Below are 27,878 nucleotides of genomic sequence, written 5' to 3' on the forward strand. Positions count from 1 at the left end.
GTGGCGAGAGACGATATGGTTTGTTATTTTGTTTCCTTGCAGGTGAATCGGTTTAGTAAGGTGGAAGATCGGGCGATTTTTGTCACTGACCGTCACCTGTATAAGATGGACCCCACGAAGCAGTACAAAGTGATGAAGACCATCCCGCTGTACAACGTAAGTGTTCTCTGCTCCTCCCCGAGCAAAGGGCTCTTAGCCTGCTGCTCCTGGACCACAGGTGGGTCAGCAGACGGACCTCCAGAACCTTTGGCTTCAGGGAGCCCGGGAGTTCCTGAAGTTTTATGCCAATCTCAAGTTTTATGTCCAAGTACAGTTTTCTATAAGGAGGATCCAAACCTTCCAAGAGAATAACAACACCCAAAACACGTTTCATTTTCAGGCAGAGGACTCTGTGTTCTATGTGACCTTTCTTTAAAAAAAAAAAAAAATTGAGTTGATTTACAATGTTCTGTCCATTTCTGCTGTACAGCAGAGTGACCCAGTTATACATATAGATACATTCTTTTTCTCGTATTATCCTCCATCATGTTCCATCACAAGGGATTGGATACAGTTCCTTGTGCTGTACAGCAGGATCTCATTGCGTATCCACTCCAAACGCAGTAGTTTGCATCTACTCATCCCAAACTCCCAGTCCATCCCACTCCCTCTCCCTTGGCAACCACAGGTCTGTTCTCCATGTCCATGTGTTTGTTTCTTTTCTGTAGACAGGTCCATATGTACCGTATGTTAGATTCCAGATATAAGTGACATTGTATGGTACTTGTCTTTCTCTTTCTGACTTATGTCACTTCGTATGAGAGTCTCTAGTTCCATCCAGGTTGCTGCAAATGGCATTATTTTGTTCTTTTTTCTGGCTGAGTAGTATTCCTTTGTGTATTTGCACCACATCTTTTTAACCCATTCATCTCCCGATGGACATTTAGGTTATTTCCATGTTTTGGCGATTGTGAATAGTGCTGCCATGAACATAGGGATACATGTCTCTTTTTCAATGGAAGTTTGGTCCAGATACATGGCAGGGAGTGGGCCTGCTGGATCACATGGTCATTCTCTATTTAGTTTTCTGAGGCACCCCCATACTGTTCTCCATAGTAGTTGTACCAATTTACATTCCCACTGACAGTGTAGGAGGGTTCCCTTTTCTCCACACCCTCTCTGGCATTTGTTGTTTGTAGATAAGTGCTCTTTCTTTATTCCTAATCCTACTCACTGCTTAAATGTTGTGACACAAAATGTATTTTCGTATATATTTTCATAGGGCTTGTTGTAGGTGGAAACGGACTCAGGTAGAGAAACAGTAACAAACTCCTTTATGAAAACATCACCTCTCTTTTCGATGTAAAAGTGAATGCCATTTCCAGAAGTTCTTTTCACAATATATTTTACCTCTGCCCTGCATCCAAGTAAGTCACGCACTTTCTCCGTGGCGCTTTCCCATTCTGTAATCATTTCTTATTTGAAGTAGGAAATGTGGTGGATGTCTCCTTGAACCTCAGTATGAGACTGAAAATGTTTTATCCTGCTCTATGGGATTCTTCAGCAAGCTCCTCCTGGATCTTTCCACGCACTGGGGGTTCTTTCTCTCTCTGTTAAGGTCTGTGTTTGTCCAGTAATGGGATCTGTGAAGAGTATTATTTCAAGGGTATTTCAAATCCTTTTGGCCTCTGCCGAAGAGAATGTGAAACATACTGTTTTGTGATTTTATTGTATTAAATCAAGAGTGCTGGGAGTTCCCGTCATGGCTCAGTGGTAATGAACTGGAGTAGTTACCATGAGAATGCGGGTTCGATCCCTGGCCTCGCGCAGTGGGTTAAGGATCCAGCATGGCCATGAGCTGTGGCGTAGGTCCCAGATGCAGCTCGGATCCCACATTGCTGAGGCTGTGGCATGGACCGGCAGCTACAGCTCCGTTTCAACCCCTGGCCAGGAAACTTCCATGTGCTGCAGGTGTGGCCCTAAAAAGACCAAAAAAAAAAAAAAACCTTGTTGATTGTGAGGTTCATTGAAAGCAAACTCTTCCCGGCTTTGCCAAATCATTTAGATCATCACTGCAGGCTTAGTACCTGATTGGGATTTGTCTCTGTTGAGCCATCCCCGACCCCACAAACACACACACACATCCCTTTTGGTCGAGAGGCGAATGGGTGGCAGCTAAGAGAAAAATGATGTTCAAAGACACTCTTGATCACATGTAGCCTTCTTAGCAAAGACCTCTAAAGATATATTATCGGGAGTTTCCGTCGTGGCGCAGTGGTTAACGAATCCGACTAGGAACCATGAGGTTGCGGGTTCGGTCCCTGACCTTGCTCAGTGGGTTAACGATCCGGCGTTGCCGTGAGCTGTGGTGTAGGTTGCAGACGCGGCTCGGATCCCGCGTTGCTGTGGCTCTGGTGTAGGCCAGTGGCTGCAGCTCCGATTCAACCCCTAGCCTGGGAACCTCCATATGCCGCGGGAGCGGCCCAAGAAATAGCAACAACAACAACAAAAAGACAAAAAGACAAAAAATATATATATATATTATCGATCCCAGCTGAAGCCTAAGAAACCTACAGTCTCAAAGCAGGAGGTGGAGGAAGATAATGGAGAAAGTCAGATGCTGTCAAAGTGTATCGCGTTTCTTCTCCTTACTTTCTATTAAAGGGAGACCTGTCTGGCACATGACACGAATTCACTAAGTGGTTAAACAGGTCTCTGGGCAGACGTTCTCATTGCAAACTGCCTTCCCGTCTCGGGTTGGCCAGTGTATATTTACAGTCACTGTTGCTGCTCAGCGTCATCGTCAGTGTCGGCGATCCCGGTGTGTTAGATACAAACTCACCACCTTCTCAGTCGTGGCCAAGGTGAAACAGTGTCAGTAGGATGGATACGCAGTCACAGAGGCTCCGGTGTGCTGCCTGTATCCCCTGCAGTCCCTACCACTTCTGTGCACAGCCTCACTTCCAACAGACGCACCTCTGTCAGAAGTCTCCCCCGCCCCAAGCTGCCAGAGCCCTCTGTGCGCACACAGAGAGCTGGAAATGCGCCCCCCCCCAAAAAAAAAATGACTGGTGGGTGTAGGGGTATAATTACTCCAACTCCACCACTCATGGGCCACGGTGATTCTGAGATGTGTTTCACACCGTTTGCTGGAGCTTTGCTGTAGGAATGAGCTGCAGCTGCCCACCCTCACCCCACTGGCTGCCTTCCCTTCCCTGGTCACCTCCCCACTCCCTTGCCAGGGGCCCCACCCGTCCTGAGAGTCAGTTCTGATGCTCATCAGCCTTCATCCCCAGACCAGCGCGCTGGGAGGGAAACTAACCTCTTAGGAGGAGCAGATTGAATGGGGCAGGGGCTTCGGGCTGCACCTGTGAAAATGTGCCGTCTGAAGCAAAGACAGCCACATATTACATCTGAATAGTGAGATTTGTTATTGTATTTGTTATTTTATTCTTTATTCTTTTTTTGGTAGGAAATGCTTTGAAATGAAAAACAGAGTTTAAGACAAGGAGCCTTTAAACGTGATGATGCTAATAGCAGGGATAAAGAAGCCGGGAGGGGATGAAGGAGAAAGATGGCAATTTTAGTCAAGTTGAGTTTCAGGTATTGGTGAAACTTAGAAGGATGCATCCCATAGATGACTGGAAGTAATACTGCACAGGGAAGGAGAATTCAGCAGTTAAGATAAAAATTTGAAAGCAGCTGCATGTATAACGAGAGGCTAGAATGATGAGTCTAGAGGGAGAAGGGGCAAGTGATTCGAGAGCATCCGTGCTTCGGGAGTGGGGAAAAGAGAAAGGAAATCTCTTTTCTTGCTGGCCCTCTGTCTTCCCCTCTCGCTTTTAATACACCGAGTGAGCTCTGATTTCCATGCAGCTCCATCAGGTTATGAATTATTCCAGGAAGGAGAAGACCTCCGGGAACACTGTGTTTCAGAACCCGCTTGGAAGGTTTTCAGAAACAAGAGTCATCAATGGAAACATGTCCTTACGGGTCCCACACTTACCTCCTCTCCTGCTCTGCTCCTCGTCTCTCCTTCCGCATGGGTGCTATTCCTGTGTGAGTTGGGCTTTTCTGGCTCCAGGGAACCGATTGGGCTGATCAAGAAGGAGGAAAATTCCCTCTAGCCCTCTTGAGTTCTTGTGGCCGGACCAGTGGAATCGACAAGAGACAGGTTAATGGGAGAAACCCCAATTTAATTTTGTGGGCTGGAGAGGTGGTAAGATGATGCTCAGAGAGTGACCCAAAGTCAGTCCCTTTTATGTCTTTTTGTGTAAAGAAACAATACAGGAGTTCCCGTTGTGGCGCAGTGGTTAACGAATCCGACTAGGAACCATGAGGTTGCGGGTTCGGTCCCTGTCCTTGCTCAGTGGGTTAAGGATCCGGCGTTGCCGTGAGCTGTGGTGTAGGTTGCAGATGCGGCTCGGATCCCGCATTGCTGTGGCTCTGGCGTTGGCCGGCGGCTACAGCTCCGATTCAACCCCTAGCCTGGGAGCCTCCATATGCCGCGGGAGCGGCCCAAGAAATAGCAAAAAGACAAGAAAAAAAAAAAAGAAGAAGAAGAAACAATACAGTTGTGAGGATTTGACAGGGCAAAGAAAGTCAGGTTTGATTAATTACAAGGGATGTATGCCAAGTTTGGGCTTGGATAGTAAAGAAGTATATTTATACAGCCCAGAATTCCCCATTTCTGGTGATAATGCTATCTTTCTACTTCCTGGTCCAGGGAGAGCATCTTTCACGTGGGGGATTTATTTCCTGGTTTTAGAGAAAGAGGAAGGTCAAAGCATCCTTCTTGCATCAGCTATTTCTTTTTTGTCTTTTGTCCTTTGGGGGCCACACTCACAGCATAATGGAGGTTTCCGGGCTGGGGTTGAATCAGAGCTGTAGCCAATGGCCATACCACAGCCACAGCAATGCCAGTCTGAGCCATATCTGTGACCGACACCGCAGCTCAGAGCAACCCTGGATCCTTAACCCACTGAGCGAGGCCAAGGATCGAACCTGCATCCTCATGGATGCTAGTCAGATTCGTTTCCGCCGAGCCACAACAGGAGCTCCGCACTGGCTCTTTCTTAAGTAACAGTAATTCAAAATAACCGATATGCCATTGAGGGATGTTGGGAGCCTTCCTTGGGCCCCACGATGATCATATACTATCTCAAGTAGTATTTTGGTTTTTAATAAGGATACATATGGTAGTCAGGGAAAGGAATCTCATAGAAACCCAGGAAACTCCTCAGGTTTTAAGGCAGCTCTGAAGGACCGTGTTGTCCTTTGGCCCCTCAGCAACATGGCACTTAGCTGGTCCACGTTTCCGCCCTTCCCTCAGCCTCTGCTCCTCTTTATGTGTCGTCTTACTAACAATCGCCTTTCTTGCCCGTGGGCCCAGGCCGGTGCTGGGCTTAGATCTGAATCAGCCATCCTGACACACCATCAGAGTTTCATCCTGAAGTAGCATATTGAACAGAGTATCTCTGATGAGGCTTCACCATAGCAACCAGTTCTGCATGATCCAAATTGGTACTTCAGCTCCTTGTCAAGCACTTGCAAATCTACGCACAGTCTTCCCCGACTTGTTCCTAGCTCAGCGCAGATAATGACTGCAGTTCGTGTGGGGTACACATGACCTCTTCCTTCCACAGTTTTTGACTGTCCTCCTTGGGCCCAAGTCTCACTTGGACCTTGGTCACAGATAGTGCTGACCGTTGAGGTGGGTCCTTAGGTTTTCCTAGTGGGAAAGAGTCAGTGAGAGAACAGGCTACATTCCTTGGGCATCCTTGGTATCCTTGGGCATCCTTGGGTCCTCAGATGTTTCCCACCCACCCCTATTCCGTTTGCCACAACCCCAGTCTTGGTCAAGCAGGACCTGAATTGCACCCATGGATGACCACCAGAGGTAAGAATTCAGCTGATGCAGCAGTTTGGCCGTGCATCCAGCCCGTTTTTGAACCTGGCTCTCACCAGTGGCCTCAGCAGAAATGTGTTCCTTCTGTTTCCTCACTCCTTCCCGCCAGGCGGTATCTGTTGCCAATATTTGTTGCCTTCCTAACACACCATGAAAAGTCCTCATCCAGTTCCTTATCTCTCTCTTCTAATTCATTGAACTTCTATAAAGCAGCAGCACCCTAGTGCCCCAAGCACTTAACTTTAATGGGCACATCCGCCAGCTCCCAGGGGGTCCCGTATGGGGGGTTAAGTGCCTGCTTCATCCCTCCAAACTGAGGCCACTGGCTTTGCACTCCAGGATAGAGGTCCTCCTTTGTTCCTCCCTGTGGCGATGCTGCACCCATCGGCACAGCCCCTCTAAGAGCTGTTTCTTGCAGCATCCTGGTGCTCTTTCTGCTAGAGCTTGAGTTTCAGTGAGCAGAGACTTAAGGACCTTCAAGGAATGGAGGTTTCTTGGTCTTTTTAGGGTCGCACCCGAAACTTATGGAGGTTGCCCGGCTAGGGGTCAAATCAGAGCTGTAGCTGCCAGCACAGCAACGCCAGATCTAAGCTGCATCTGTGACCTGCACCACAGTTCACGGCAACGCCAGATCCTTCACCTACTGACAGAGGCCAGGGATCGAACCTGCGTCCTCATGGATGCTAGTCGGATTTGTTTCCACTAAGCCACCATGGAAACTCCAAAGAGGACGTATTTTTAAATTATACCTGAGTTAGAATAATAGTCTAAGAATCCCCTTCATTTGGGATTTTAGGCAGTTGTAGACCAGGCTGACTGGTTATACCTTTAATAACTAAACCATTCATTCAAGAAAGAACTACTCAGGGCTCATGACGTACCAGGCTGGTGGGTATTGGGCACAGAAGTGTCAAAACATTGAAAATCTCTGCCGTAGTGCAACTTACATTTCAATGGGGGGAAATACAGACTATACATCTGTGTATTTCTGTGTGTACATATATATACACACAAGCGGAGGATAAAGAGTGTGTTGTTGGAGTTCTCATTGTAGCACAGTGGTTACCGAATCCGACTAGGAACCATGAGGTTGTGGGTTCGATCCCTGGCCTTGCTCAGTGGGTTAAGGATCCGGCGTTGCCATGAGCTGTGCTGTAGATCGCAGGCGTGGCTCGGATCCCATGTTGCTGTGGCTCTGGCATAGGCTGGTGGCTACAGCTCCGATTTGACCCCTAGCCTGGGAACCTCCATATGCTGCAGAAGCGGCCCAAGAAATGCCAAAAAAGACCAAAAAAAAAAAAGAGTGTGTTGTAATTTTAAATAGAGTGATCACGCCTTGCTAAGAAATTGACAGTGAAGCAAAGACTTGAAAGAGGTAAGGAATGAGCTGCGTGTTTACTGGGTGGAAAAATATCTTGGGCAGAAGGCATAGCAAAGAGAGATTTGAGCAGGGCGGAAGGCGCCTTCTAGGAGCCAGAGATATGAGCTAGCTTGATCTCGTGGCGGTTACACGTGTGCACACGTGTGTTAGAACCTGTCAGGCGATTTATTGGCAATTTGTGCACTTTACCACATGCATGTTGTATGCCAGCAAAAGGGGGAAGCAGAGGAGAGGAAAAAGAGGAAGAAGCAAGCAAGCTGGCTGCGAAGGGGACAAAAGACGGAAGGAAAGTGAAGGAAATGAGGCCAAGAGTTCGTGGAGCCTGGGGGAGGTTTTGACATACTTCGGAGACAGCAGTACATGAGCCATTATCCCACAGCCCGTGAAGCATGTTAGCATCATGTTGGCTTCACGTCTGCCTCCAAAGAGCATGGCACCCCATGTCCCCGTGCTCCGGGGAGCAGCCCTAGGCTTTCCTCAGACGGGAAAGGAAGCCGCTGACCGAGCGGCAGTGGGCACCTTGTTTAAGGGAAGCCGGTCTGTTGGCCACCAGGACACACGAGCCTGGAGTGAAGAGCCCTCAAGTGTACGTGTGGTACACACCCTGCTGTGGCTGTGGTCCTTTCACTGGCTAGACAGGCTGCTCCTCATTTTTTCCCAAGGTCAAGGGAACTATTTTACTGATTTTGTTGATTGTCTGTCCCCCTTTCATTGACCTCTTTTATTTTTTTTTTCTTCTCGATTTTCTAGGTTTGCTCTGTTGTTCTTTGTCTTGCTTTCTGTTTTTGTTTTTTTTTTTTTTTTTTGAATTGGGGAATTAACTGCTTTAGTTTTTGAATTTAGTCTTAAAAATGCATGGAAGACGATAAATCTGTGTTTGAGAATGCTTGGGCTAAACGTTACATGTGTACGGTATGGTACTAGCCTTGTTCAATTCTAATTATTTTGTCTTTTCCATCATGATTCTTCTTTAAGCCATGACTTGTTTAGAAGAGTCTTTTCAGATTATCATGTATATATGATAATTTACAGAGAGAGTGTGTATGTGTGTGTGTGTTTTACAGAGCAGGGAAAGTCCACAGAATGACTTGAAGTTCATCTATTGCTTGTGAGACAGTCTTTGTTTCAGATATTTTTTTATTTCATATACAACCACATGAAGCTGTTATCCTGCAGTCAACACTCTACTGCACTCGTATCATCCCTCAGTTATTTTTAAACATAAGAATTCATCAAATCATTATCTGTTGTATTGTTCTGACTGGGTTCTGTTAACTTGTAAGAAAAGTTCTTTGCAGAATTAAAAACCAAAGAGCACTAAAATTCAAAAAGGAGGAAAACCAACTCTTAAGGTAATTTTTCATTTCATGATTTAGAATCTCCTACCTCTTCTCTTCCACTGCCCCATTTTCCATTCTCACCATCATTCTAACAGGTCAAAGCAATGTTATTAGTACCTTATGTGAATAAACAAAATAGTCCTGGAGTTCCTGTGGTGACTCAGCAGAAATGAATCTGGCTAGTAACCAAGAGGACGCAGGTTCTATCCCTAGCCTTGCTGAGTGGGTTAAGGATCCGACATTGCCACGAGCTGTGGTATAGGTCACAGATGGGGCTCACATCCCACGTTACTGTGGCTGTGGGGCTTCAGCCCCAATTCGACCCCTAGCCTGGGAACCTCCATATGCCACAGGTGTGGCTCTAAAAAGACAAAAAAAAAAGAAAAGAAAAGAAAAGAAAAAAAGGGAGGGAGAGAGAGAACAAAATAGTCCTAGGACTACTTTGAGTGTCTGAACCAGAACTTAATATATCTTTGCTAGGAGTTCCCATTGGTTGTACAGTGGGTTATAAACTTGACTGGTATCCATAAGGTTGCAGGTTTGATCCCTGGCCTCGCTCAGTGGGTTAAGGATCAGCCATTGCCATGAACTGCAGCATAGGTCTCAGTCATGGCTCGAATCCCGCGTTGCTGCGGCTGTGATGTAGGCTGGCAGCTGCAGCTCCAATTCGACCCCTAGCCTGGGAACTTCCATATGGCATGGGTGCAGCCCTAAAAAGAAAAACAAAATTGCTGTTATAGTCATTTGTTGGTGATACTATCCTTCTGAAGAGTGATTTTCAAATGTTTTCAGGCTTGGTGTAATTTAAGCAAAACTAGGGTCACTGGATTGGCAGACCCCTGGAATATTTTTTTGATGTGTAGCACACCTTCTCCCACTGTTTCCATCTGGGCAAATATTTTCACTTTTTTTATTGAAACATGCCCTACATGCAGAAAAATGTATAATCTTAAGGGTGTACCTTGATGAATTATCACAAAGTGAATTCAGCTATGTAACCATCCCCCAAAATCAAGATATAGGCTGTTAATAGGACTCCCAGAAGCCCTCTAGTGTTCCCTCCCAGTCACTACCCCTTCCTTCCTTTTTTTCTTTTTTTTTTAATTACAGTATGATTGATTTACATTTCTTCAATTTCCCTTATACAGCAGAGTGACGCAATCACACACAATTCCCTGTGCTGTACAGTAGGACCTCATTGCTTATCCATTGCAAATGCTAGTTTGTATCCACCTACCGAGAACTCCCCGTCCATCCCACTCCCTCCCCCTCCCCCCAGGCAACCGCACGTCTGTTCTCCACGTCTGCGATCTGTTTCTGTTTTGCAGATAGGATCATCTGTGCCATATTTTAGATTCCACATATACGTGATATCTTATGGCATTTGTCTCTCTTTCTGACTTCACTTAGTATGAAAAGCTCTAGGTCCAGCCGTGTTGCTGCAAATGACATTATTTTGTTCTTTTTTATTGCTGAGTCGTACTCCATTGTATATATGTACCACATCTTAATCCATTCATCTGTCAATGGACATTTAGGTTGTTTCCATGTCTTGCCTATTGTGAATAGCGGTGAACATAGGGGTGCATGCATCTTCCTTCCTTTTCAAAGGCATAATTTTGCTCATTTTGAACTTAATATAAATGAAATCAAACACTACCCGTTCCTTTTTGTTTCTTTCAACCTTGTGTTTGTGAGAACATTCATATTATTCCACATAATGCCAGTTTGCTCATTTTCATTGCTGTGTAGTATTTCCTTGTAAAAATATACCACAATTTGTCTATCCATTTTCACGTTGATGGATATTTGAGATTTTTTTTAAATCATTCTTGTGCATGTCTTGTGTTTATATGCATACATTTTTATTGGACAAATACCGAGGAGGGAAATGACTGTTCTGTGTTAGCAGATAATTCCAGACTACTTTTTCCAAAGTAGTCATACTGGTTTACACTCCCACCAACAACCCACGAAAGTTCCAGATGCTCCATTTCCCCTTTCAGCACTGGGTACTGACAGTCTTTTGAAGATTTTAGCTAATCTGGTAGGTATGTGGTAGTTATACACGAAAGGGTGGTTCTAGCTTAACTGAGATATCATAGGCATATAACATTGTGTAAGTTTCAGTTGTACAATGTGTTGATTCATCTATTGCAACATGACTGCCATCGTAGCATTAGATGACACCTGCATCACATCCCATAATTACCATTTCTTTTTTTTTTTTCCTTCCTTTTTGGGGCCACACCCATGGCATATGGAAGTTCCACACCAGGGGTCGAATCAGAGCTACAGCTGCTGGCCTGTGCCACAGCCATGGCCACACAGGATCCAAGCCACGTCTGTGACCTGCACCACAGCTCACGGCAGTGCTGGATCCCCAACCCACTGAGCGAGCCCAGGGATCAAACCCTCATCCTCTTGGATACCAGTCAGATTCTTTTCTGCTGCGCCACAGTGGGAACGTCTACCATTTCTTTTTTGTACTGAGAATGTTTAAGATCACATTCAAATATATAATACAGTATTAGGGGAGTTCCCGTCGTGGTGCAGTGGAAACAGATCTGACTAGGAACCATGAGGTTGCAGGTTCCACCCCTGGCCTTGCTCAGTGGGTTAAGGGTCTGGTGTTGCCGTGAGCTGTGGTGTAGGTCGCAGACATGGCTCAGATCTGGTGTTGCTGTGGCTCTTGAGTAGGCCATTGGCAACAGCTCCGATTAGACCCCTAACCTGGGAACCTCCATAAGCCATGGGTGCAGCCCTAAAAAGACAAAAGACAAAATGTATTGTGTGTGTGTGTGTGTGTGTGTGTGTGTATGATACAGGATTATTAGTTGTAATCACCATGCTGTGTGATAGATCCTGAGACCTTGATCCTCTTATATTTGGAAGTTTACACCCTTTGACTAGTATCCCCCCCCGTTTTCCCCATCCTCCCCCATGCCCCAGGAAGTCACCACTCTTCTCTCTATTTCTCTGACTTATCATTTTTCGATTCTACTGTAAGTGATTATCATACAGTATTTGTCTTTCTCTGTCTGACTTGTTTCAGATACCATGAAGCCCTCAAGATTCATGCACATTGTTGTAAATGGAAGGACTTCCTTCTTTCTCGTGGCTGAATGCATCGTGAATGTATGCCACGTCTTTATCCATTCATTCGTTGACGGATACACATTATGGGCTTTATTTCTATTTCCCTTATTGCTATTCAGATCAAGCCCCTTTCTGTGTGTTGATGGGTCATTTGGATATCTTTAGTGAGGTGCCCGTTCAGGTCGCGCGCATCATTTTTCTATTGGACTATCTCTTAAAAATTGATTTCTAGGTCTTTTCATATTCTGTATCTGTATCCATTGGTAGTTACGTGTTGCACATATTTTCTCCACCTCTGTGCTTGATGTTTTCATTCTTTTAATGCTGTCTGTGAAAACATTTTTCATGTTCATGTAGTTCAGATTATCGGTTTTTTCCTTTACGGCTGATGCTTTTTTATTTTTGTTCAAGTCATTCCCTACCCCAAGGTCATGAAGATATTTCCCTCTGTTCCATTCTGTGAGCTTGTATGCTGTGCCTTTCAAATCAACATCCTACAATCCACCTAGAATTGATTTTTGTGTGTGTGCGAGGCAACAGCCCAGGGCTTATTTATTTCCCATATGGATAAACAGTTGACTGGGCACCACTTATTGAATAGACCATCTTTTTCCCATGCTCTTCAGTGCCGCTTTCATCATAAATCAGGTGCGTCCATATGTCTGTGTCTAGTTTCTCTACTCCAGTCTATTGGACTATTGTCTATCTTGGTGCCAAAGACAGTTTTAATTACTGTTGGGCAAAGATTTTATGAACTCTAAAGTTATAGGAGCTCCCGGGTGGCCTAGCAGTTAAGGATCTTACGTTGTCACTGCTGTGGCATGGGTTCTATCCCTGGTCCAGGAACTTCCACATGACATGAGTGTGGCCAAAAATAAAATTATAGTACGTTTCTAAGTCCCCTGCCTATCAGTTCGCTCCCCCCGCCCCATATAATGGTCTCATTAGCTGCATCCATATGAAGGAAAAGAGAGCTGAGGACGGTGGCAAAGCAAATTCTAGCCAAAGGGACAGCTTGTTGTTTAACCATCTTCTTTGTCCAAAAGCCAAATTCCTGGAGTCCCCTTATGGCGTAGCGGGTTAAGGATCCAGTGTTGTCATTACAGCAGCTCGGGTCACTGCTGCATATGGGTCCCAGGAACTTTTCCATGTTGCAGCTGCAGCCAAAAAAAATAAAGTCACATTCCTTCAGGCGTCAGTCAGGTTCAGAAATGGTTGAAGTTCACAGCCACCCTGGGGCAGCCACCACTCGACTCTAATTTGTTGTGGCCATGCCAGAGTCCGGTACACCAGCCTCTGGATTCACGTAAAAAAGCTGAATTCTGTATTCTATGTACAATCTCCCGATTGTTAAATGCCACGTAAGCCAAACAGAACACATCTGTAAGCCCCGTTCCATCCACAGGTTACCAGTTTGCTGTTCCTATTTAAAAAGGTCTCTAGGAGTTCTTGTTGTGGCTCTGTTGGTTAAGAACTCGACATAGTGTCCTTGAGGATGCAGGTTCCATCCTTGGTCTCATTCAGTGGATTAAGAATCTGGCATTGCCACCAGCCTTGGCATAGGTTGCAGGTATGGCTCAGATCCAGCATTGCTGTGGCTGTCAAGTAAGCCTGTGGGTGGAACATGGTTTACAGATGTGTTCTGTTTGGCTTACACGGCAGCTGCAGCTCCAGTTCGTCCCCTAGCCCAGGAACTTCTGTGTGCTGCAGGTGCAGCTATAAAAAGAAAAGAAGGAGTTCCCGTCGTGGCGCAGTGGTTAACAAATCTGACTAGGAACCATGAGGTTGCGGGTTCGGTCCCTGCCCTTGCTCAGTGGGTTAAGGATCCGGCGTTGCCGTGAGCTGTGGTGTAGGTTGCAGATGTGGCTCGGATCCCGCGTTGCTATGGCTCTGGTGTAGGCTGGAAGCTACAGCTCCGATTCAACCCCTGGCCTGGGAACCTCCGTATGCAGCGGGAGCAGCCCAAGAAATGGCAAAAAGACAAAAAAAAGAAAAAAGAAAAGAAAAGGTCTTTACTTGTTTGTCATTCTCCATGAGCTATAACCATACTCCTTGGTCCCCTTTCCTGCCAAACTTTGAAAATTCTAAAATTTGGGGTGGTCTTTGATTTTTTTAATCTTATTTTTTATTAGGGTATAGTTGATATACAGGGTGGTGCCAATGTTTTGCTATGAAGATGGTTTTATTCTAGATTTTATGTAGTAGAAACAGATGCTACCCATTTCTCACTTATAAAAATCTGTAAGGGGCTGTGAGCTTTAGAAGAATATATCTTCCACTTCACTTGGCCAGGAAGGAAAGGAAGGAAGGAAATCCTTGATCCAGGCGTCTTTCCTACCTTGAGAACTTTCTACCCCTGCAGAGTTCACTGCTAATTCTGTTCTTCTGACTTTTCATGAAGAAAGTTTTCAAATACATAGAGAAGCTGAAAAAATAGGGGGAGCACCCACAGGCCCTCCATCTACATTCAGTAAGTGTTTCCTTCTTGCCATATTTTCTCTCTCTTACGACCCTTCACCTCTAAAAGGCTCCTGTGTGCACCCTCCTGCGAACAGGGACGCCTTTCTTCATAACTGCAGTACCGTCTTCATAGCCAAGAGAATTAGTAATACTTCCAGGATATTTGACATAATACATAATCATTATCCACTATGTGTTAGGCAACTCATACGCATCTCCTCGGTTGTTCAAAGAATGTCTTTTGTACCTGTTTAAAAGTCCTGTCTAGCTCAGCGGGTCGGGGATCTGGTGTTGCTGTGAGCTGTGGTGCAGTAGGCACACGTGGCTCAGATCCCGTGTTGCAGTGGCTCTGGTGTAGGCCGGCATCTGTACCCTGGGAATGTCCATATGCCATGGGTGCAGCCTTTAAAAAAAAAAAAAAAAAATCCTGTCTAGGCTTCTATTTTGGATTTGATAGTTACATCTCTTTCAGCCCCAAACTGTACCTCTGTATACCTACTCCCCCCCCTTTTTTTTTCACGATAATGATTTTTCAAATAGGATTAGTGAGATAGACTTTCCTGTAATGGGCTGAATTGTGTTCCCCTCACATTCACTTGTTGAAGTTTCTAACCCCAGTACCTAGAATGTGACTATGTTTGGAGATGATGGGAGCTTTAAAGAGGTAATTAGGTTAAAATGAGAGCCTTAGGGTGGACCCTGATCCACTATGGCGAGTATGCTTATAATAAGAGGTGGTTGAGACACAGACAGGTGCAAAGGGCTGATCCCATGAAGACAGAAGACGACCATCTACGAGTCCAGGAGAGAGGCCTCAGGAGGACCTAACCCTGCCAGCATCTTGATGCTGACTTTGGGCGTCCAGGACTGTGAGAAAATAAATCTCTGTAGTTTAAGCATCCAGTCTGTGCTGCTTTATATGGCAGCCCGAGTAGGCTGATATGTTTAAAGTACTTACCAAAAAATTCGCCCATCGTAAGGTACATTTTAGTAAATGTATGCGGTTGTACAAACATCACAGAATTCCAGTTGGGGAATATTTCCATGACCCCCAAAAAGTTCTCTCTTGCTCGTTGGCAGTAAACCCCCTATTCCCAAATTCAACCCTAGACAATCACTGATCTGTGTCTATACTTTTACCTTTGCTAGAAATGTCATGTACATGGAATCGTAGATATTAGTTTGTGTCTGGTCCCATCAGCATAATGTTTCTGAGGTTCATCTACGTTCTACATGTCATTGGTTCCTTCCTGTCATTGCCGAGTAATATTCCATTGCACGCACCTACCTTGTATCATTTCCCCATTCACCAGGTGATGGACATTTGGCTGCTGTGTACATTCACATGCAAGTCTTTACTGGGCATACATTTTTCGGTTCTCTTGGGTGGCTATCTAAGAGTGGAATTATTCCATATGCCAGTTGCTTCACTTCGTAAAAAACTACCAACCTGTTCTCCAAAGTGGCTGCTCCATTTTAGGTTCCCTCCAGTATAGGAGAGTTTTGGTTTCTCCACGTCCTCACTGACACTTGGTGTGTATGATATTGAGTTGTTTTTTGTTGTTGTTTTTTGTTTGTTTGTTTGTTTGTTTTTTAAGTCCAGGACTGGTTTCCTCATGGTTCAGTCTCTGTGGTTAGTTGGTTTGTGTTCAGGAGATAAAGGCTGATCTTTACATAAGCCTGACCAATATACAATTCAAAGATAAACGTGACCCCTTTTTTTTCTCCTATAAGCAGAAATTATTCTATCAGTTTATCATGTAACAATGATTCCAGCCCCTTTTCACAGGAAAGATAAACATAGGAAACCAGGACAGGGTTTTGAGACTCTTCTCACCAATGGCATGGTCAAATCATTGTACATAGCGACCTGGGAAGGAGACATTCCAGTTACAGGTGACCCCTTTACGAGCCACCGAGTGACTTTATGTGTACAAATACTGCATCGTTAGGTCAAGATTTTAGCCAGTGACAGTCTGTGTTATTGTCAAATTGGTGTCGTCACCCTTGAGTCACTCTCTCCACAGTATTTATAAGCAGTAATATCAAATGAAAGCATTCATTCCCATACAGTTGTCAAGAAAGGTTAAGATGTGTCCGGGGCAGTGGGGTCAGAATCTGAATTTTTTGGCAAAGGCGGGAAAGTGGTCGGTGCAGCTTAATGCAGCAACGAAGGAAAGAAGTGGCCCACACAATTAGTCATCTGTAAAAATTCGTCAACATTTGCTCCCAACCTCTTTACCTCTGGGTCTCAGCCTAGAGATCTCTCTAAAGCGATGAGGGAATTGCACCCCGTGGCTGAGCACCTTGCTCGCATCAGGGCACCTCTGCCCTTTGGGTTCCTGCGGACACAGGCTCTCCCCAGCCGGCACTCCGGAAGTTGGTTGCCAAGATTGAGTTTAATTTGCGTAAACATAAAATCTGTTCACTGGTTTCCAGCGAGACCGCATAAACCGAACCGTTTAACCTGACCTCAGCTGGACCTCCTCGTACCCTTTTGTGGGTGCGTTGTGTCGGTTTTGCCCGACGGGTCGGTTTGAGAAATGTTTGCGTCTGCCCACAAACGCTATTTGATACGGTCCCTTTTTATCAGGACGGGCTTGACGGCCAAGGAAGTAGCCACTTAATGTACACACATACCTCCTTTCGTTCTGTGGAGAAGGCGAAGCAGGCAGGGGAGAGAGAAGAGACGATTATCAGAACTGATGTGGCTGTTTCGCAGAGGTAAATGGATGGTCATTATGCCAGGCTTCACGCTCTATTACTCTGTCTGACCTGACTCGCTCCAAAGATACTGTTTCATCCGAAAGATGGACTGTCCTTGTAATGGGTTACAGGGGTGAACCCGGCTAAAATCCATCGGCCGCCGGCCCTGCACCCCATCACCGTTTCTAAAGCTCCCTACCCTCGTGGCAGTGTCCCAGGAGAAGGTGTTTCCATGGTAATCTCAGTGGAAGCAGTCAGCTGACGTCTGGCACCGCCTGAGCTGGTGTGTGCCTGCCTTCTCCCCCTCACTCCCCCCCGCCTTGAGCCTTTAAACTGTATTTATTAGTCCTCTTTAATGGAAAATAGGTAACCCCTTAATGTCAGGCACGGAGCGGCACTCCGGTTTGTTTATTTATTTAGGTAATAAACCTACCTTCCTAATTAATTCTCAGCAGTCCCTGCAAGCTGTATGATTTTGAACATCTTGTGCAAGCGTCTGTATTTTTGCCTGTTGGAACCAAGAGAGTTGCTTAGCAATAGTGGGTATTTGGAAACCTCTGTTCTTAGAAAAAAAAGAAGGATGTCTGTATTAAAGAAGAATTTTAAAAGATACAGATGTTAGGGTTTTAGTTTAATTTTTCAAGAATCTTTTCTTGCTCTGAAGCTTTAGCAATGAAACAGTCCACTCTCTTTATAATTTCTTTTAGCCCTCAAGTATTTTATTAATTGGAACGAGTCACATGGTTTTAAAATACTTCTAAGAAGTGTGCCACCTAGCCATAGGCTCTCTTTTTTTTAATAAGAGGAGAAAATCAGCATTTCGCATCTACCCTATTGTTTTCCTGACGCATGTTTGGAAGTAAAGGCCTTTTGTTGTACCAGTTAGAGAGTGCCACTTACGCTAAACCATCCTCAGCAAACCGACTCATCATGTCAAAAGTCCGTGCTTTGGGGCAGGAGCTAGACTCCATTTCACTAGTACTGTCCTTGGAAATCCAGCTACACATGTAAAAGATGCGTCAGGGCTGGGTCTGAAAGCAACAATCATTAGAGCCAGTTTATGACTCCTTTGAAAAGCTATCTTGTTAAAGAAACACGAAGCCTTTCCAAAAACTAAAGTAGAAGAAAAATGTGTGCAATACCACCTCATTTACCCAGAGGTCAGGTTGCCAGCAACGAGATCCTTTTAAAACAAAGCCCTGGCTGGAGGCGTGCCCATAACAGATGTCACTAACCCCAGGCGGGAATAGGCTTCCTTGTCCACAACTGTCTTAGCAGAGCTCTCTTTTCTGCAGTCACCATTTTCGAACACCTACTGTGTGCTGTGCAATATCCCTGCCCGTGGAATGGTCCGTCACCCCGTCTGCCCACAGGCCTCTGGGAGAGGCAGAGAAGCCTGCCCAGCACTGGCCTGTGGCAGCCATGTAGGTACGGATTTCTGTACCTTTCTTTCCAGGGGAAACAGCTCCTCGGAAAGGAAGCAGCCAAGGAACCGGCTAATGTCCAGAGTCACAGAAGGGGATGGTGCCAGGCTTCTGTTTGACCCTGGGACCCTTAGAATCACAACCTTGGTCCCTTGCTGTTAGGATGAATAACACGTGTATAACTAAGATCCTGTTTTAAGAGGAAAGAAATAACACAAGTGGGAGGGTGGGAATAACATATACCCACTACTGGATAAAATAGTTGATGCACACGAACCAACCATATGGCGCAGGAAGATCTACTCAATGGTTTATAATAACCTATATGGGAAAGAGAATGGATATATTTATACGTATGACCAATTCACTTTGCTGTACCCCTGCAACTAATACAACATCGTAAATCAACTACACACCAATAAAATTAAATTTAAAAAAGAAATAACAGAAGAAGCATATGTCACATGCGTAATGTCAGGCATTTATTAGGTGATTTTTTTTTTTAATCTTTTTAAGGCTACCCCCGCAGCATATGGAGGGTTCCAAGCTAGGGGTCAAATGGGAGGTGGAGCTACCGGCCTACATCCCAGCCACAGCAACGCCAAATCCGAGCCATATCTGCAACCTGCACCAAAGCTCACGGCGATGCTGGATCTGCAACCCACTGAATGAGGCCAGGGATTGAACCTGCGTCCTCATGGATGCCGGTCAGATTCATTTCCGCAGAGTCAGGACGGGGAACTCCATTTAATAAGTGATTTGAATATACTGTGTTTCCATTTTCATAAGAACCCAGTGCAGGAAGTGAAGGCTCATTTTGTCAATGAATCACTTGAATTTCCAAGTGTAGTGCTCATGAAACTGGACTTTACCTCCTGCCCCACAGCACTGACTTTTGACATTATAGATCAGCTTGTGTAGCGCTGTTGACTATAAGCAGTGGATTCTCGCCCTTATAGCGGTTCCCAGAGAATGTTGGTCACTAGGGCAGGATTTCAGTACAGATCATCAGACACCAAAGCCCAAAAGTTCACGCTAGGCATCTTCTGGCTTAGTTGCCCATGATGCTCTCTCTTGCTCTCTCTCACCCATTCCCCTTGCTTATTTAGGTAAATCTTTCTTGCAATAGTAGTTGCTTCCTGAAATGCCTCATCTTCACCTTTCGAGGACAGTAACTTCTAGGCTTTGAGGATCCCACAGGAAACCACATCATCAAGACTAGGGCTTAGGAGTTCCCATTGTGGCTCAGTGGAAACGAATCTGACTAGCATCCATGAGGACACAGGTTCAATCCCTGGCCTCACTCATTGGGTTAAGGATCTGGCATTGCTATGTGGGGCAGGTTGCAGATGTGATGTAGGTTGCAGATAGGACTCAGATCCTGTGTTGCTGTGGCTGGGGCGTAGGCCAGCAGCTTTAGCTCCCATTTAGCCCCTAAGCCTGGGAACTTCCATATGCCCTAAAAAGACAAAACAAAACAAACAAACAAAAAAAAACACTAGAGCTTGTGAACCAGCCACGTTCTGTTGTGCACGAGGACACAAAAAGAAAATCTTTTGCTTCATTTCTTTTGGAGAGAAAAAAAAAATCAGCCCTTTGAAGAGAGCTGCCGCGTTGTGCTTCTGTTTATTTGCCCAGCTGTTTCTCTCTTAATTGCAGTCCTGTCTTTTGCAAGAAGAAACATGTTGGAAAAGGTACCAGAATCACAGACAGGCCAGAAAAAAAACCATGGTAACCTGCTATTTGGGGGATTCGAATCTGATGTCCTTAGGGGTCCATGTCGCAAGCCCAAATCGAAAACATTAGCAGCTTCTACCTCAGGGGTTCTCAATCTGGGCTGAGGGAGGTTTTTTTTTGTTTTGTTTTTCATTTGTTTGTTTGTTTTTCTTTAGGGCCACACCGGCAGCATGTGGAAGTTCCCAGGGGTCAAGTTGGAGCCTCGGCCACCAGCCTACCCCACAGCCACAGCAATGCTGCATCTTTAACCCACTGAGCGAGGCCAGGGTGCGAACCTGCATCCTCATGGATGCTAGTCAGGCCCATCATCCACTGAGCCACAACAGGGACTCCCTTTTTTTTTTTTCTTTCTTTCTTTTTTTTTTAATTGAATCTCTCTGGGTAGGCATCAGCATATTTTAAAATTCCCTCATATGCAGCCAAGGAGGAGATCCACTGATCTCACGTGTCTGTTTCCCAAATTTCTTCACTTTTGTTTTTCTAGCCGTTTCTTGGACACAGCTGTTGAAAGCTGGACTTGCCCCCAAATTCAATTCTGCTATGAGATTTTTCTCGTGTGTGTGTGTGTGTGTGTGTGTGTGTGTGTATGTGTGTGTGTGTGCACGCACACTTGCAGGCTCACAGGTGTACCTGAGAGAGTGATGGGGAGGGGGAGGGAGAGAAAGAGTACATGTGTTTTCCAGAAAGCCTCGTGATCCTCTGATCTGTATCAAAAATCACATCTTCTTTAAGGCATTGACCATGGTTTCACTTTTGCTGATGATCTGGAAGATCTTCCTTCGACAAGAGTAGGAAATGTTTGCTGACTTGCATCCCTTGTAATGGGCATCACCATACCTTGTCTCACTTGACTCTCTCCGCATCTCCACATCCTGGGAGGAAGCCCACTCTGGTCCTGAACTCTTAGGTATTAAATACATGAGCTTGTTTCTTTGTCATTGGTTGAGGTCCGGAGCACACTTTCTTTACACTGCATTATGATAATGAAGTTCTAGCACACTAGAGGAATAATCTGATCTTTTGATATAATAGGGAAAAAAAGGTTTTGCTGTACTGGAATTATATCTAAATAAAGACATCTTTACACTGTGCCAAGGATGGAGGAACGTTCTAGCAGGTTGGTCAAGTGGACGCATTCAGGATCCTCCCTCCTGACTTTGCTAAATTATTTCTGTGGCTGCTGCAGGTGGAACATGCCTTGTGTTTCTTAGGAAACCACCTCCCCCGTCTGCCCTTTCTCCCTTGCTCCTCCATCCCTTACCATTTCACAAAGCTTGGTGAGTTGTAAAAATATCTCATGTTGCATTTAAAGTCCGTTAGTCTGTAAATCACATCCTGATGGGCTCTGGCAAACACAGGTATTCGGCCATGTGGAAGCATATGGGTTGTTGTTGAATTGATGCCCCATCTTAATAACAGCCACCACCCCCCACTGGAGTGTTGAAGCCTAAAATGAGATGCCAGTGAATAAGTCTGAAGCAATGCATGTAAAGTCCTGAGCATAGTTCTTATCATATAGTAACATGCTCAGTAATCATCAGCTCTTGATCACTTGTGCCTGTGGAAACCAGAGGGGTAGATGAAATCAGCCCTCCATATCCTTACTGCTTATTCTTTTCTCTTGCTTTTCCTTCTCCCTGGAGGGTTCCCCTCCCAGATCACTGCCTGGCTCCCTCACTGCATTCAGGTCTGTGCCCAGAATAAACTCCAAGAGGTTGTCTAGAATGATCCAGCCCATCCCTGTTCACACCTTTATACTCCTACTTTATTCTTCCTTGTCGGCCATGTCACAACTATCACATTACAAGTGGTTTATACTTTGGCTGCCCCATACTCCCCATTACAATATAGACCCCTGTGAGAGAAGGGTTGTGGATGCCTGGTACAACACAGTTGGTGCTCAATAAATGGTTGTTGGTGAATGAGTTGGAGGGTCAAGACTGATGACAGGGAAAGAGGTTCACAGGCTGCTGCTATAATCCTGTTAAGGACAGTTAAGAGGGGGTCAAGCGGGCTGGATCCAAGACCTGTTTAAGCAATAGAAGCAGCAGGATATGGCTATTGACAGGCGTCTAGATACATAGGTTTCTTTCTTGGACAGCCTGGGTAGATAGCAGTGCTGGTTACTCCCAAGATGGGGAATGTAGGGGGAAAGGCAGAGATATGGTAGCAGAGTGTGCAAACAAATTCAGAGTCCTAAATGGATTTCATTTGAGGAGCCTGAGGAATGAAAAATGGAGAGGCCCAGCAGACAGGTGACTATCCAGAGAACAATCCAGAATAGCGACATAGATTCAGGAGCTGTGAATGTGTGGCAGCTGAAACCACAAGGATAGATGAGAGCAGCCAGAGAGGGTGAGCAGATAAAGGGGAAATTATCAGAGAATAGGGTTTCGAAGGCTACAATGAAGGGTTTAGCTTTGATAAAGAGGAACGCATCGAACCATCAGTTTCCTGAGCAAACAGAACCCTTTGGCCTCATCTATACCTTTTACTTATTGCCCTCCACACATTCAATAAATTGTGTCATCTGACGCTGTCTACTATGGTGCTATAGCACTATGCTGGGTACTAGAAATAAAGAGGAAAAAGACAGAGCCTCTGCTTATTGTTTAGTGGGGGTGAGGCAAATGTACACAGAAATCATTGCAGAACAGCTTCCTGCATGCTAAAACAAGGAGAGGCGGGGATTGCTGAGAGCTCAGAAGAGGGGTGGACGTGGTTTCTCACACAAGGTAGAGTTTCAGGGGTTCGTAAGTATATGCAAACCCTTGGGTGTTTTTCAGCACAGGGAACTTGTGGCTTTTTCTCACATTCTTAAAGGGATGTATGAATGACTCCTTGTGGCATCATTAGAGGCATGATGAGGAGTTCCCATTGTGGCTTGGTGGATTAAGGACCTGACATAGTCTCCGCAAGTGGGAGAGGATCTGGCATTGCCACAAGCTGCGGCATAGGTCACAGAGGCAGCTCAGATCTGGTGTTGCTATGGCTGTGGCATAGGCGGGCAGCTGCAGCTTCAATTCGAGCGCTAGTCTGGGAACTTCCATATGCCGCAGGTGTGGCCATAAAAAGAAAAGAGAAAAAGAAATAATAAAAGGCATGATGAGGTTTGTTTTTCAGGAAGCTCATTCTGACAGTGTTACAAACTAGGCAAGGGCTGGTAAAATAAATACTATTTCAGTAAATTCTCTCTGGGGCTTGGGGCATGGTGCCACTGGTGATACTTAATTGAAGTAGGGCCCTGAGAAGGACACTTGGAAGGCAAAGTACTGAGTTCATTTGGGCCAAGTCAGCTGTGTGAGCCCCACGGTCCCTCCAGGGGGCCCCTGCCTGAGCTCTCCCCAGACAGACAGAAGTCCCATCCAGAGAATGGTCTGAGCTTGACACTCACATTTGAGAATTATCAGTATTTTAAAGAGAGGGAGATTTGCAGCCCCTTCTCCCCACTAGGCGCATGTTGTCCGCTCAGGCGATGGATGCCTCCTGGCTCCCCAGCTGCATCGTAAGCTCCCTAAGGAAAAAGCTGCATTTTCTAATTCATTTGCCTGCATCATCTGGAAGACTGAGCTGGAACTTCCAGTTCTGGGCAAGATAGAATAGATGCATTTCCCCCTCACTAAATACACCTTCAAACCCTGGATATTATATTAGAAAACAAATGTTAAGACTGAAAGGGGAGTTCCCATTGTGGTTCATTGGTAACAAACCTGACTAGTATCCATGCAGATGCAGGTTCGTTCCCCAACCCTGGCCTTGCTCAGTGGGTTAAGGATCTGGCGTTGGCATGAACTGTGGTGTGGGTCGCAGACACGACTTGGATCTTGGGTGGCTGTGGCTGTGATGTAGGCCAGCAGCTACAGCTCTGGTTCATCCCCTAGGCTGGGAACTTCCATATGGCACAGGTGCGGCCCTGAAAAGCAAAAGAAAAAAAAAGAAGACAGAAAGAGAGTTCCCTGGTGGCACAGCAGGTTAAGAACCTGGCATTGTCACTGCTGTGGCTCTGGATTCCACTCTGGGCCCTAGAAATTCTGCAGGCTGCAAGTGTGTCCAAAAGGGGAGGGGGGGGTTGGGGAGATAAGACTGAAAAAAAAAAAAAAGGTGGACTAGCCAGGAACCTAAAAACTTGAGAAGCAACATGGCAGTGAGCTTCTTGGGATTTCTTTTTGCCTCTATACACCCCGGAGGGCACGCTGGAGAAGCCCCCTGCTCAGAAATGCCCACGGGCCCAGACAAGAAAAGCTTGCCCTCTCTTGCCAATGGACTAGGAAATGGGCAGCCTAATAAAAGAGCAACCGTTTTTTTCCTTCTTCTTTTTTTATTTTTCTTTTTACAGCCACACCCGCAGCACATGAAGTTCCCAGGCTAGGGGTTGAATCAGAGCTGCAGCTGCGGTCTACACCACAGCCACAGCAACATCAGATCGAAGCCACGTATGTGACCTATACCACAACTCATGGCATCACCGGATCCTTAACCCACTGAGCAAGGCAGGGATTGAACCTGCGTCCTCACAGAGACAGTGTCAGGTCCTCAACCTTCTGAACCACAGTAGGAATTCCCAAAACAGAAATGTTTTCAACAATAAAGATTCTTCAGAAAAACACTGGAGAAGGTTGCAAGCTACCCCTCAGTGGGGGGCGGGAGGGGTACCTCTTCACTGCCAGGCGAGGTTAGAGGTCCGGCTTTCCATGAGACTTTGCTGATGAAGTTGCAGGTAAGGGGTCAGGGGAGCATCAGAGAGATGCAAAGGGAAGCCTGGACTTCCATCCCACCCAGGGGAAGAGTGCGCCCCTTCCCCTCTCCAGGGAGGCCGGGTGAGGAGCTGGCTCTCCAGTGGCTCCTGGTGGTTCTGAAGTGCCTTTCAATCCTCGCCAGCAGGGTGGTACTGAGGGGGCCACGTGGGGCCTGAACTCTCGCCCCCGCCCAGCAGTAAGGCCTTGGTGCCCCTTTCCCTCCTGGTCCGTTTATTAGCGGAAGCCTGCTCACGTTGAGGGTTTAACTTAAATCCAGAGTCTGATGACATAATACCCAGAATGACCAGGATGTCATCAATAATCACTCATCTTCCCTAAAATCGAGCGATGCTGGTTCACAAGGATTCACCTTGTTGACACACGTAGGCTAAGGAAAGTAAACATAAAATTTTGAGTGAATAATCTCTGCATTGAGAAGATCGTTGATTTGTAAGGTTTTAAAAAATTGCATTAAAAGACAAATATGGGGAGTTCCCGTCGTGGCGCAGTGGTTAACGAATCCGACTAGGAACCATGAGGTTGCGGGTTCGGTCCCTGCCCTTGCTCAGTGGGTTAACGATCTGGCGTTGCCGTGAGCTGTGGTGTAGGTTGCAGACGCGGCTCGGATCCCGCGTTGCTGTGGCTCTGGCGTAGACCAGTGGCTACAGCTCTGATTCAACCCCTAACCTGGGAACCTCCATATGCCTCGGAAGCGGCCCAAGAAATAGCAACAACAAAAAAGACAAAAAAAAAAAAAAAAAAGACAAATATGGGAGGCCCTGTTGTGGCTCCGTGAGTTAAGAGCCTGACCTAGTGTCGTGAGGATGTGGGTTCCATCCCTGGCCTTGCTCAGTGGATTAAGGATCCAGCATTGTCATGAGCTGTGGGGTAGGCTGGCAACTGCAGCTCCTCTTCGACCCCCAGCCTGGGAACCTCCATATGCCACAGGTGTGACCCTAAAAAGAAAAATAAAAAAAAATATATGGAAAGTAACTTAAGTTGGTATTTTAAGAGAGAGAGAAGATAACTTCAAAATGGATCATATACAACTTGATTCAGTTAGTAAAACAATTAGCTTTGTAAAATAATGACTCGATGGTCTAAGATGCAGTTATTTAATAGTTTTACCTACATCGATGTCTGTGTGTGATTAGAAGCACTGGGGGAGGTTTTAAAAACTATAGATGCCCAGGCCTGTCCAGGCCCAAATAAATCCAAGTATCCCCAGTGATGCTAACTGGCAGCCAGGGTTGATGGCCGTCAGCCTAAATGAACCAGAGGGGATAAATAGGACCCAAGTGGAGAAATTGTACCACCCCTGAATAGTCAAAATAGATGTGATACAGTCTGGGCACTCAATTGTGCCTGCTCTTTCTAACAGAGGGCCCTCCTAGGCCATTTATCTTGCGTCATGCGCCCTTGTGATGCATCAGAGTATCAGTTCCCCAAGCCCACAACAGTAAATCTGAAGCAGTAATTAAAAGGGAGTCAGACTCTCACAGGCAAGCATATTGATGTCTGCAATGTGTGAAAACCAAGCACACAGAAGGGCTCAGAGGAGATTTAGTTCAGTTCCAGGAGATGCCTTGGTATTAAAAACTTGAAGTGATTTCTCGAGCTGTCTTCTCAGAGCAGTCTTTTTGGAATTACAATTCAGTTTCTCATGAAACTACTGAATACCACGCTGCAAAGCCAGGAACTCAAATGGCCAATAATCTAGGAGACCTCCCTAGGCCTGTCTTGAGATTTTTAGCAAAGAGAAAACAGTTCTCCATTTAGCTGATACCCATGAACGGGTAGGTTCTAATCCCCCTTCTGTAAGGATTTTGACAAATGTAATCTAAATATGAAAAAGCCGGAGTTCCCTTGCGACCAGCGGGTTAAGGGTCAGACGTTGTCACTGCTGTGGCTCTGTTTATAGTTGTGGCTCGGGTTTGATCCCTGGCTCGGGAACGTCTGTAAGCTGCGAGCGAGGGCCGAAAAACAGACATGAAAAAGCCAAATTTGTGTGCTTTAAATGAGGTACTGGCAACAAAAGGGAAAAATGACTCAAGCATTTACATTTAGAATGGACAAGCAGTGAGGTCTTTCTGTACACAGCACAGGGAACTATAGCCAATCTCTTGGGATAGAACATGATGAGAGATAACATAAGGAGAAGAAAGTGTATATATGTGTGTGTGTGTGTGTGTGTGTGTGTGTGTGTGTGAGAGACTGGATCACTATGCTGTATGTACATTGTAAATCAACTATATGCTAATAAAAAAATTTTAATAATAATAAATTAGTAGAGAAGGCTATGGCAAGCCCAGGTTCCTGTATAACTCTAGAGGAATCTATTTCATTTCATAAAGTACAATGTTCATTTGTGATGAGAGCATTATTATCCAGGTTGTAAATTTTCCTCTTCATGGTGCCCTTAATCCCTGTCAAGATGAGGAATACTTAGAAGAAATTCAAGTTGAAAGTGGAGATGTTGTTTATTCAATGCAGTTAGATGGGCTGGTATTGGAAATTTTTTTTTGAAGAGTTTTGCTGAGTTGCTTTCATCAAGCTGTTAAAATCAAGGGTTGAAAAGCCTTGTTAATCAATAATATAAACTTAGCCCTTTGGCCAGTTGATTACAATTATTCTCATTGACCTGAATAATATTGATCAGTAGTACTAGGCTCATAACTATGTGCTTGTGCCTAAAGTTGATTAAACTGGCTTTAAGACAATTTGTTGTTTATGGCTCATGGCCCATATTTTGTAGAAAAAGGTTTTATTTCACCATTAGAATGTCATGTGCTTTAAACACACTGTCATGATTTTTGGAGTGTGTGGTCCAGGGCTATGGTCATAGGAATGCCATATGCTCTTGAAGATGCATGTGTTTTAAAGCACGTTTACTAATTATGTTCGCCATAACAACTCTGAATCATTAAGAAAGTAAAAATGATTTTATAATGTGTAATGAAGCTGGAAAACATTTCTGAAAAAAAGAGTGTGTTCTTATGTGTTCTTCTAACATGGCGACACTTTTTTAATTGCTGAAAATGATATTTATTGGTAAAGGCATAAACTCTTAGTTATTTTGAACTATGCATCCTTTCCATGATACGTGTA

General features: G+C 45.3%; 1 protein-coding gene across 4 annotated transcripts in view; it reads left to right on the forward strand.

The window, feature by feature from the left end:
- Nucleotides 1-27,878, forward strand: part of MYO1D (myosin ID) — a 368,819-nt gene that overhangs the window by 212,017 nt on the left and 128,924 nt on the right. For all 4 annotated transcript variants that reach the window (XM_021067447.1, XM_021067446.1, XM_021067445.1 and 1 more), the window contains exon 20: nt 43-156. In XM_021067447.1, coding sequence (XP_020923106.1) covers nt 43-156 — 114 coding nt within the window. The remainder of the gene's footprint in view (nt 1-42; nt 157-27,878) is intronic.

Source organism: Sus scrofa, chromosome 12, assembly GCF_000003025.6.
Source record: "Sus scrofa isolate TJ Tabasco breed Duroc chromosome 12, Sscrofa11.1, whole genome shotgun sequence".
Lineage (NCBI taxonomy): Eukaryota > Metazoa > Chordata > Mammalia > Artiodactyla > Suidae > Sus > Sus scrofa.